This window comes from Caloenas nicobarica, chromosome 3, assembly GCF_036013445.1.
Source record: "Caloenas nicobarica isolate bCalNic1 chromosome 3, bCalNic1.hap1, whole genome shotgun sequence".
NCBI classification, from domain to species: Eukaryota; Metazoa; Chordata; class Aves; order Columbiformes; family Columbidae; genus Caloenas; species Caloenas nicobarica.
This window is the reverse complement of record NC_088247.1, coordinates 2,463,294-2,475,412: the sequence shown is the minus strand read 5'-3', so window position 1 is coordinate 2,475,412 and position 12,119 is coordinate 2,463,294. Positions and strand designations below refer to the sequence as shown.

Sequence of the window (12,119 nt, the reverse complement as noted above, 5' to 3'; positions counted from 1 at the left end):
GTACCCCATGCTCAGCACGTGCCTTTGGTTCCTTGTTCTGTCCTCTGAGGGAGAGCGACCGTCATCCTTTTATTCCTATAAATCTCAGCTGCCTTGGGCTGCATTCCAGTTTTAGTGGTACCTACAGCTGGTTATGGTTTAATGCTGTCATACTGTTTCTAAAGAGAGGGGTTTCTTTTTCTTCTACGAAATACAGGCTTGGAACAACCCATGTAAACAGAAAGGGGCAAAACCTTGCAGCTGACACTGTATTTATAACTCATATAATGTGAAACATCTATATAGCTTCTTTCAGTATGATTTTTAACAAATATATTATTATTCCCTTGCAGAAACCCTGTGATGCCTCTGCAAAGAGTAGCCGTAGTAGGCTCAGATGCTATAAAATTTTGGTGTAATTTTACCAAGCAAAATGGTCTTAATACAGACCTGGCCTGAATAACGTGTCCATGGCCAAACCATCAGTCTAGGAGAGAGCAAGGACTTGAACTTGAGACTTCCAGTTACTGAGTTAGAGCCTTAGCAGCCAGCCTTTATGTCTTAAATAAACACTCTCTCTCTAAATCTGTGACTCCACAGCCTCACAATCAGGAGCTCTGCTTGCTGGCTCTTAAGGGAATTTTTAATGAGTATCAGAAACAGACACTGAATGATCATTTCTGTTGGATAGGTTGTTAGTGGAGAATTGCCTTACTTTTTTTCAAAGTAATGGTAGGCTTGTGCGGTGTAAACTATACGGAAATTGCCTGTCGTGAAAAGATGTGCTTAGCTGCTCAGTTGTTGGAAGAAAATAGGGAATTACTCAGACAAGCCCCTTAGTTATTTGCAAGCATTAATAACATGCCTGGCATGATACATCAGAAAGGGACAGGCCAGGAAATAAGCTTCTAATTATCTGCAGAACAAGTCCAGCCCAGCATGCTGTCTGGTCCTGAAATTCGACATTCCTGTTAGCTGTATAAACAGCAGGGTTTAAAAACAAATAAGGCAAAAATGCCCCAAATTGTTGATGCAGTCTCATGCAGCAATGAGTTCCAATGGGGTCTGATGCCTAGTATAAAAGAGCATTTACTTCCTTTAATCAGTTAGGATTGTATTTTGCATTTCACTTAACTATCCCTTTATAATTGTTACAAGAGGATAAATAAAAGTATCTTCATAATCTCTATAATTATTACTTTTATTTAGTCTTACTCTTCTCTCTATACTAAGTCATTTGAAGCTTTTTCATTCTCTTTGGACGAAAATTTTCCAGGTTTATGATAATTACCTGTTCTGAACTCATTCCTTGTTCTGCCGTGCTGAATAAAACCAGACACACTGTTCAACTCCGCAGAGAACTCAGAACATTTTTACTCCCTCCTTGATGCTTCCACTTTAATGTAGTAGTAGATGTTCATCATATCTCCTCCCGTACAATTTATCGTGCCTTGGGGTCGCAATTTGTTTCCTAAATCCAGTCCAAGTAAATAGGGAATATTCTTTCCCTCTGTTATGAGCAAAGAATGTGGGCTAAAGTGCTTCAGGCTCGTGGGGATGGATTTGGACATCAGTTCCTACTGAAGATAATATGAATGAGGTGTCCAGATTCTTACACAAGCTTTTGAAGTTCCATCTGCAGCCTGTTAGCTGGTGCACGGGCTAAAAGAGCTTCTTTGAAAAGGCGTTTGTTTCACTGTGGTGGCTGGAGGAAGAGTTGCTGTGACTCTGGAGTGAGTCAGGATCTGGAGCAAGACTGATGAACATTCCAACCGGTCCTTTTTCAGGAGGAAAACTGGAGAAGTGGAGAAACAGTCAGTTAGGGAAGGCTCTGTGGATGCCTTTCCCCTATGCATGGACAAAAGCGGCAATTCAGTTTTTCACCAGCACTTATTGTGATGGGGAAAAGAGAAGAGGCAGCTCAAACTGAAGTAATGCTGGAAGCTTCTGCAAAGTTAAAAACTGGAGTTTGCAAAGGTTTGCGAATACAGCAGCAGGAGGTGGTGGCTTTCACTTCCAAGGCACAGTAGCAGTTTTATTCTAGGCTCAACTGTCTAAATAGGCTTAGATTAAAGCTCCACAATTCCTAGCTGAAATGCTGTGGAGCAAAAATCAGTAATTTTTTTTTGTTTAGAAATATGATTCTGGTATCCCAGAACCAACTCGTGGTGTTTTACCAAATTCCTTGAGCATGTGGGAACATCCCGTCCTAAATGCAGCCACTGCTGAGGAATTAACCATCTCCCTGCCCTTTCCTCCAGGAACCGTGGATTGTACACTCTGCGTCTGCCCTTTTGTTGAGGTTCTTTATAAATGAGTGGCTTAGTTGCTCCAGCAAGGCAAAATGAGAAGCTTTTGCTCCCTTTCCTGGCTGATTTCAGACTCTAAGATACGTGAATCCAGAGTTGACAATACTTCGCTAAATGTCCACAACGGAAAAATTTGGGAGGTGATTTACACTGATGGGTATTTGCTAATGGAGGAAGAATTTGGATTTACTGTCCTCTTATTAAGGCGTCTGTTAGGAACATCTAAGAGAAATGGCTACAAAAAGCTTCTCTATCTGACTGAAAATCGCCGGGATGGGAGTAATATTGATTCTGTGGTCTTAAATACTGGCATTTGTCTTCTTCATCTTTGCTTCCCTCCTCCATATACCAGTTCCTGTGTAACACATTCAAAGTAATAAATACCTGGAACCAGGTGACTGTATAGCATCATGTTTTGTCTTGTAGTATGAAATAGAATTAGGCCCCTGTTAGCGTTGGTCTTGTGAAGAGAGTGAGGCGAAGTAATAAATGCATCACTTATTCATTGATAAGAACCATTTCTGTTCAAAATTCTGGACCCAGAACACCCAGAGGAAACAGCAGTGTATTTTGGCTCACAAAAACAGAGGGCACACAAAGGCTCTGGAGATTTATCCTGTTTATAGCAGCAGTTGCTGACCCTGTAAATCAAGTTTACCGCTTTAAAGGGAAGCATAACCATTTGGGAGCTCAAAAACCCACAGCTCTCCTCAGTCTCAGTTCAGTACTTTACCATCCTCTGTCTCTTAAGCTTTCAGTCAATAATGGTTCTTTCTGTAGAAAGAAACACTGAATGTTGTTTCTGGTTTCCAGAAATCAGTTCCCTTTTGAAAATATTGTCTGGCTGAATGGCAGGTGTTGGTTTTGGTACAAGATTCACTGTTGTGCTTATACAGCCCTTCTCATCTGTAGATATAAAAGACCTGTCCAAATCATTACAGATTTAATCCCCTTAATGATTTGTGAAATTTTGTTGGACCTATTTTGCAAGTTCAGCTCTGTATCTTTTTGACTGGGTAATTAGAAAAGACTTTGCTCTGGATGCTAAAATCTACCAGCTGCTTTATCACTGGAGTTGGTCGAATGTCTCTAAACGTATTTTTGTAGCCTTTCACCCCTGCTTCCCCCAGCTCCGAGAATCAGAGATTGTGAGCTAAGGTACGGAGCTTCAGTAGACTTATCATAAAAGATCTTCCAAGATTAAAAAAGAAAAGAAAAAAAAAAAATCACCACACCTCAGGACATGGTTCTGAAGATTCAACGTGTGTCCCTTTTCCCTCCTGGGTTAGCACCCCAGTTGCAAGCAGTGCACCCCCGTGTCACGCTGTGTTGCTGAAAATATGATAAAAATAACTAAAAGGAATGACACACACGAAACCCAAGGTCCTGGAAACCGAAGGAGAGATCCTGTGTCTCTCTACAAAGTAACAGGAAGGGATTTGAAACTGTCGTGATGTTTTGAAGAGAATACGGCTTTTATGTGTATGAACAATGAACATTTGTATAGGTAGAGCAGTGAAAGAGGCTGTTGAGAATTATTTTGCTCATCGAGCACTGCTCTCACATCTTAGCAAAGGTTTGAATGCTACTGTAGACAAATACAAATCTAATCCTAAGGATCCTGTGAAGCAGGAAATTTGTGATTCTTAGGAGTGTGTTACAGAACTGTGAGCTCTAGAAATGTCTTTCGCTCCGGTGTCTGCTGGTCCCTGACAAAGTTTTGCCCTGGAACGTCACATATCCCATTTAATATTTGAAGCAGAAATTGGCCCCTTCTGCCAATTTACCCAATTGAAATTGCTTTTGCAACTTCAGTTTTGAGGCTTTGGACTTCCCTCAAAGAAAAAAAAAAGGAAAAAGCTTTGCAGGGCCATTTCCTACCCATTCTTTTAAGTGCCAGAATTATATGGGATCAAATTTGTTTTGCGCATTGTCTGCTAAACTGCAGTTTTTATTACTGAAGCTAAGTTTAGATTCTAAATATTGCACTCCAGATGCGTTAATCAGAAATCTTTACTAGTCTTAATTGCAAAAATGTTTTCAAGATTCAGTGCATATTAACTGCCAGAGCCGTTACTGGATTTTTTTTTCAGTTTTTCCTCTTGAAAATTGAACAGGAATTTGATATTACTAGTAAGCTGCAGAAAGTATCATCTCCTTCCTCCGTGATCCAAGGATCCACATGGAAATACCGGACTGCATCCACCTACAGTTTCCATCTTACATCAAACCCCAATCCTGTTCCATTCCAGCCATCCAGGTGTTGCACAGCCGTTTTAAACAGGACAGGTGGGAAGTCAAATGCCAAATCACAGCAGAATATTTGCTGGTGGGAACTTAAAGGCGACCAAACTCAAGGAAGCAAAGGAGAAAGATAAATATTGGTACCTACGTGCAGCCAACTTTCTGTTCTTGAAAGGGTATTGAGGATAAGTTTGTACATGGCCTGTTTGAGCACCGACGTGTATCTTTAAGTGTTGACAGCTACGAGTTGAGTAGGGTTGATACTTTTGGTCAGTGATGCTAAATTGAATTAAGAACCTAACTGTGTTATAACTTTACGTTTAGAAGAGCTGTGTTGCGCATAAGTTGCTAAGAGGCTTAAAGAAGCATCAGAATCCTCCACTTTCTTTTCATGTAGGCACACTATCTTGAGTTAGATCTACCGTGGTAAAATATACCAAATAAAAGAGAATCTGGAAAGATGAATTACAGCTTTGAGAGACCAGAGAGCTGCTTATCATCATGGTCTTTCTTAGTTCCTCTTATGAAAATCAAATATGTTACGATGAAGAGTAAAGCCAGCGTTTGGGGGTTTTCTGCTAGAAGGGCACGATGCACACATCATGTCATGACATATAGCAAAGAACATGCTGTTTGCTAATTAGTGGCATCGTCTGGGGTTCCTCGACACAGCAGCTGCAGAAACCTGTTGCTGAACCCTGCAGATGTGAATTCTGCATTTTGAGCAGTGCCTGGCAGGAGAGAGCAACGTACAGAGAGACCTTTGAACAGTCCCACCTCCTCTAAAAACTGTCTGCCAATGGAAGTACCATTCCCCTCTTTCATACTTTTTATGTCCATGTATGTTTTCACTTGTTTGGTGTGTGATTCCATTGTGTTCATTTGCATACTTTTAAAGAAAACCGCATTTACAGCTGTTTTCAGGATGGAAGCTTATACCTGCCAAGAAAAGACTTGCAAAGTATCGCATGGAAGTGTTTAGTAGACTAGTCTATTAAATTGCTTTGTAAGGGAACCTTGTTTTGCAAATTAGAAAACAGTGGCGGGAGAAATAAAGCAAAATACTTTTTCAAAAAGCGCCTTGAGAAATAAAACTCCTCATCTTAGTAAAGAAATCTGGTTTACCACATAGTTGATTACACTGTTTGCCAGCTCTAGTGGCAACGGCTTCGTATTGTTTTCTTATTTTTAAATTTTCTTACTCTTTAAATTTTCTTATTATTACTAGCTATTGTTATTACTACTCCATTGTTACTACTAGTTTCAGCAATAGTTAAGGAAGGGCAAGTCAGTCTGTTCTTTCATATGGTTTTTTTCAGAGGACTCTACTTTGTGCAAACCCATTATACCAGTGAAACTCATAGCAACACACTGCTGAGGGCAAAATTGCCTGGTCCTACTGTGATGCAAGAAAACCAGGTTAAACATCAGTGCCCAAAACTCTTTGTAGACACAGCAAATAGGAAAAATTCTGAATTTGGCAGCTGTTTGCAGAGTTTCCTCTCAATGACCGTACTGCTGGTACCAAAGAAATGGGAGCAAGGACTCAGAGGCACCTGGCCCCATATTCTGACTGCCTTTTCGTAACATTTAGGACAGTCATGACTAAATCTGTTGGAAAATCTCAGGGATATGCAGGAAGGGGCTCTGTGATGAATTAGAAATAAAGTGTAGAATATTTATAATCTCATGTAAATAAGCACACTGAACTACAGACCACAGAGGCACAAAAAGTTTGTAATATCTGGATTTTTGCTTTTATTTCAGCTCATACAGACAAACAAATTGAAACATTATCCCAGCATCCATGGAGACTTCAGCAATGACTTCAAGCAGCCGTGTGTTGTGTTTACTGGACATCCCTCTCTTAGATTTGGGGACGTGGTTCATTTCATGGAGTTATGGGGAAAATCTAGCTTGAACACTGTTATATTCACAGGTAAGTAAAATGCAGATATCATTACTAAATTAACAATAGGTTTTGCACTCTGGTTAAGTGTGGCCACATCCTGGGGGCTTCACTCGTTTGTTCTGGGGCAGAAGTTTCTGACTTCAGTAGGAGCTAACCTAAATTAAGACACCAGGATTGACTGTAGGGCCAAATGTAATTATTGTGCCATTCAATTCATTTTAGCCCTGCAGAGCCAACCTTTGCCATGCAGAGTCCATTCCTGCCATTTCGAAGCAAAATCTTTGTTACGCACAGCAGTAAAACGCCTACAGGAAATTAATTTTTGGATTAAAAGCAGCTGGCTGCAAGTGGAACCCAGGCAAGACCTAATTGCTGGTGGTTCAGAAAGGAGAAACATTTCTCCATGTTCCATTGAAATCACAAACCTTTCTTTCCTCATCCCTTCTCCTGCCCTTTCATCGGAACCTCAGGCAACCGGCCGGTCTGTTTCTGAAGATGTTTTTGTCATCTCTGCTGTTTCAGGGGCGTGCGCCCCGTACAGACCTGGCAGTACTGATCTGTGCCTTTTGGCTGAGGGGTTTCTTTTTTCAGACACTTTTTTTGGCTGTCAGACACATTTGGATCTGAAGCTGAAGGTTCAACGCTAGCTCATCCCCCAGGGAGCTGTGCCAGCAGCACAACAGGTCTTTTGAAGTTTCTCTGCTTCTCCCAGTCTGCTTCTAGTGCTGACCCTACTTTTAATGGATTTAATGAATCGAGCCCTGTCTACCTCAGAATAAGCTCTGGTCTGCGATCCACGGGGCAGTTGCATCCTGGGACCGTGCCAATCAATAACAGTGAGACAAAGGATTTAAGAGAGAACATGAAGCTTTTGGGAAATCTAGCAAAGGGAGTATCTTCCGGAGTTTGATCTCCTTTCCAAACACTTCAAGGCCTTCCCTCAAACCGCCTCCTCCTCTTTATACTCAACGTGTCATCCAAACAGAACCCTACAGCGGGCACTGTTTGCATCTGAGAAGGGAAATAATCCTTTAGGCCATCGCTACTGATTTTATCTATAAAGAGCTGTGGTATAATTGGGAGATGTGTTATATAAAACTCAGCCAGATTCAGAAGATGTGGATTTGGGACTAGGACAAAGTAATTAGAAATGGGGAGGAGAACACCGGGTAACTGATCAAACCTGCTCCGGCAGCAAGAGCCTGATGGAGTCCCACTGTTAAGGTTTGTTTTCCTCTTCTTTTTAGTGAATAGCTCTGCTGGAAAGTACAAAACCTCCTAAAGCAAAGAGGACTGAGAAACTATTATTTCCTTCCTTCTTTGTTTTCTTAACTGTAGACTTGAGGCTACTGATGAGCAAGTCCCTTTGACTCTTTCACAATATTGGTACCAAAAAGTGTCACAGTATCATGATACTGTTAAACCAATTTGGAAAGATTTAAAGAAGGGTGTAATTAGGCCTGCTGCAAGGGAAGGGAAGATTAATGGAGGTTCCTGCTGAGCAGATGAGACACTTAAACGTAGATTGTGATGGTGCTGGGAGGTGGTATCTGGTCCTACAGCATAGACGTCATAACTGCTGCCGTACCTGTCACTCTCGACCTTTGAGGTAGTTTCAGGAGATATGCCCTAATTACAGTAATTGGTAAAATTGCAATATAGGTATGCATTGTCTTGGACACAGTGAATTCTCCTCCAGTTGAGACTTCAATTAAAACCAGAGCATGAGCATGTATGCTCCATACTGGGGTGTGTGTTTCATTAATCCCTAGGAAATCAGTGCCGTTAATCATGTTCAGAATGTGCCACCCACTGTCAGTGAGGGTGTCAGGAGCTGGCCTTTAATGGCAAGAACTTTTCTTCTGTGCCTTCTTGTAAGGAGAGGTAATTGACCTTTCTGTATTAAAATGTAATCCTTCCGTGAAATGAGGACATAGAGCAGACTTCGATTGGAACGCGGACCTGGCAAGTTGTTAAGGCATCTGAATGATGGTCATAACAACCTGTGGATACATTAGGTCATCATCTTTGATATTCATTCGCAGTTTATACTTCAAATGAAACTCCCAGTTGAGATCTGCTTTGGTTGTGGTGACCTTGGAGAGCACAGTGATTCCAGATTTAGTTTGTTTCCTAAACTGGTTGTCTGTGGCTTTTGGACTCTGTAGGCAGGTTGCTCGACAGGATGTTCCTACTTCTTCTCACCGTCTCAGCTGGAACAGAGACATCTATGTCTACAGAAATTCCTAGCCGTTTAAATTCTTCTGGTCCTAATAAATCCAGTGGAAATCTGAAGCACCTCCACTGATCCTCAGGATTTTTATTATTTAATTAGAATAATAGAATAATTTTGGTTGGAAGAGACCCTCAAGATCATCAAGTCCAACCATTCCCCCACCCCTGGCACTGCCCCATGTCCCTGAGAACCTCATCTCCATCTGTTCAACCCCTCCAGTGCTGGTGACTCCACCACTGCCCTGGGCAGCCTGTTCCAATGCCCCACAGCCCTTTCTGGGAAGAAATCTTTCCTGATATCCAATCTAAACCTCCCCTGGCCCAACTTGAGGCAGTTTCCTCTCATCCTATCGCTTGTTACTTGGGAAAGAGAGTTGATCCCCTCTGGCTCCAACCTCCTTTCAGGCAGTTGCAGAGAGCAAGAAGGTCTCCCCTCAGTCTCCTGTTCTCCGGCTATTATCTATCTCCTCCTGTTTTAGGTTTAAAATCTCCTGTAGTTATGAAATAAATTTGGTCCATTGAAACAGTATGTGATAGCAGATGATGTTCTAGCTTTTCCCGTTACAGAGTCCTAGTTCCTAGCAATTAAGGCCTTAAACTACAGGCCATGCAGTATTGTTAATGATGACACTGCTTGTTCAGCCCGCAGGAGCCAGGTAGTCTCCACCTTCCCAATTTGTAACATAAAAAACAACTACGAGGCAATATGGACTAAAACAGCGGCTGCAGCCCATAGACAGGACACCCGCCGTGAGTGAGCTGTGGCGCTGCTCTCCTTGCTTGTGGCATCTGCAAATGTTACCACTGAAGCAGTATCGAATAGATTATTGATTAAAAATATTGAATACCACTAAGCCACAAAGAAACGGTAGAAGAAAACATGGCTGAAAAAAGTCTGCTTCTTGCTCTCCCTCCGATAACAATAATGCTTTAAAAACCAGCTCCCTAAGAGATCTTAAAAGCAGTTTATGTGTGCCACATTAGTGCTGTGCAGTGGAAGATTTTATAACTCAGTGTCACACAGTAGTAAATCAGATGTCTTGGGGGAAAAGCTCAAGACCTGTAATTCTGTCAGAAAAAATGTATGTGTCCTTGACAGACACTGTCTTCCATCAGGCAGGTGACTTCTGGGTTTTTGGTAGTTTCAGAACAGTTATTCCTTTATTTCACATGAGTTTGCTATGAGACCAGCTCAAGTTATGTTTTTCACGTGTTTGAAACCTTCAAAGTCCTCTGTTAGGATTCCTTCATTAGAATTTCTCACATTTCCAAGGCTACTTATGTTCTTCTTCGTTGTTCAGAGAGACCATAGACTGGATGCTATTCTAGGTTCTTAGGGAAAAAAATCCATGTCTGTAGATTATCTGAGCCTACTGAGTCAAAAATAATGTGAATAGGTGCCATGTCATGGCATTCTCAGATACAAGCAGTCAAATCTTCATGTCATCCGCAACACCAGATGGGATGGAAAAGCTCTCTTCTAGTAATTTTTAAACTTACTATTTGCAATTTCATTGTACGTCTCTAGCAGAGGGCCTGTGCCTGACTGAAGTTTTCCATTTTTCCCCAATGAGTTTTAAAATGTCTTCTGATTTAACTCTAATTGACCGCTGATCATTCTTCAACTGGCAGCCTTCTCGATATTCTTATTTTTAAACTTCTATCCATTGCTATTAAACTTAGTGCCATTAACTCCCATTTTTTACATCGATATTTTTAGTCTTTGTTTCGTTGCCACTAACACATCTGCTTTTAACTAGCATGGCTTTTTGCCCAGTATCATTTTTATTTTGTTTGTGGATTCATGGCTTTTTGGGCATCTAGTAAGATATTCTTGTACAACCATCGTTTTTTGTTAATATTTCTCACTTTGATGTTCCCGGGCAGTTATTCTGACAATCGCTTTAAACTTGGGAAAATTATCCCTTTGACAATTCCAAACATATGGATCATGGGCTGATGCCACATTCTGTTCTCAGAGGGTAAATATAACCACATCGTGATTGCCGATTCTTAGCCAGCAGCAGATTTTTAGGCCAGCAATTAACTGGGCTTTATCAGTAGAATGAGGCCTAATATTAAATGTCGGATGCCGTGCTGGGTGCTGAGCATCCTGTGGTAAATTTGAAGAACGTTTTTTTCTTGCTGTCTGCACAAGAAATTCAGCTAGTGCCCTCCTCAGGGTGCTGTAAGAACATAGAGGACGGCTGTGGAAATCTCGGCTGAATTCTCTGTATTTAAGTTTCCTTTAAGTTCATCTTTTTTCACAGCCTGAGCAGATCCCAGGGAAATACCTCATACCATTTTCTAGCCAGGCTGGGTGCTTCACAACTACCCTTCACTCTGCAGGTTGTGCTTTGAGGTCTTTATGCATCTATTTCTCTTTTTCTCACTTCGTACTTACCAAACTAATACCGATTTTTCCTTTTCTAGCATCCCCTTTATGTGATCTATGCCACAATTATCGGGTAGATAGCGATGGCATAAGCTTTTCGACATCAACAGCTGGTGGCCCCCGGAATCAAGTGGCCACGTGTGTCCTACACTGTGTCACCTATGAGACCTGTATTCTTCATTCACCAAAAAAGCTGTATTTTTCTGTCGTATTCTCAATGTTATATTACTCTCTATGTTAGCAAAAGCCCATTCAGTGCACGACTTTTCTCTGGCAAACCTCTAATCTGATTTTTAAAAGTCGATAATAAGAGTACAGATATATATATATATATACATACTGTAAGGAAAAAAGAGGATTTGGGAGGTAATGTGTCTGCAGCAGAGGACATGGGTACAGGTTTATCAAGATACAACTTTGCTGCTGCATTTTTGTCACAGTGAAAAACAAGCTGACATTTGGGTTACCTTATGATAGCGAAAATTCACACATCTCGCCTTCTTTTACGGGATCTGATTAAAAAGAAGAGATATGTTTTTGTCTTGATTAAGTTTGTTATAAAAATCATGCAAGAATGTCTTCAAATGAAATAGTATTGCTCGGTAGCTTGATTAAGGTAAGACTAATTGTGGGCATAATTTTCATCAAATTAACAGAAAATAACAGGTGGGGGAAGGAAGAAGGGAAGAGAAATTTGTAACAGAATTAACTTTGCCGAACAACAGCATGTCTAGACTAGAACGTGGAATCAGAGAGGAATTGGACCATCTTTGTTCTTAAGGGGCACTCAGTGTTTTCAACATTTCTCTTTGCAGAACCAGATTTCTGTTATCTGGATGCCCTGGCTCCTTACCAACCTTTGGCGATGAAATGCGTTTACTGTCCCATTGACACAAGACTGAATTTCATTCAGGTGTCCAAATTACTCAAAGAAGTCCAGGTAATGCATTTTTATTGCCTTTTCTTACATTTCTTCACACACCAAAAATAAATAGATCGATTGTGAGCAACAGTTACATTAAACAATAGCCAAACCAAGACAACA

General features: G+C 41.0%; 1 protein-coding gene across 2 annotated transcripts in view; it reads left to right on the top strand.

The window, feature by feature from the left end:
• INTS9 (integrator complex subunit 9) overlaps positions 1-12,119 on the top strand; it is a 74,121-nt gene that overhangs the window by 42,342 nt on the left and 19,660 nt on the right. For both annotated transcript variants that reach the window (XM_065631151.1, XM_065631152.1), the window contains exons 12-13: positions 6,300-6,471; positions 11,890-12,014. In XM_065631151.1, the coding sequence (XP_065487223.1) occupies positions 6,300-6,471; positions 11,890-12,014 (297 nt within the window). The remainder of the gene's footprint in view (positions 1-6,299; positions 6,472-11,889; positions 12,015-12,119) is intronic.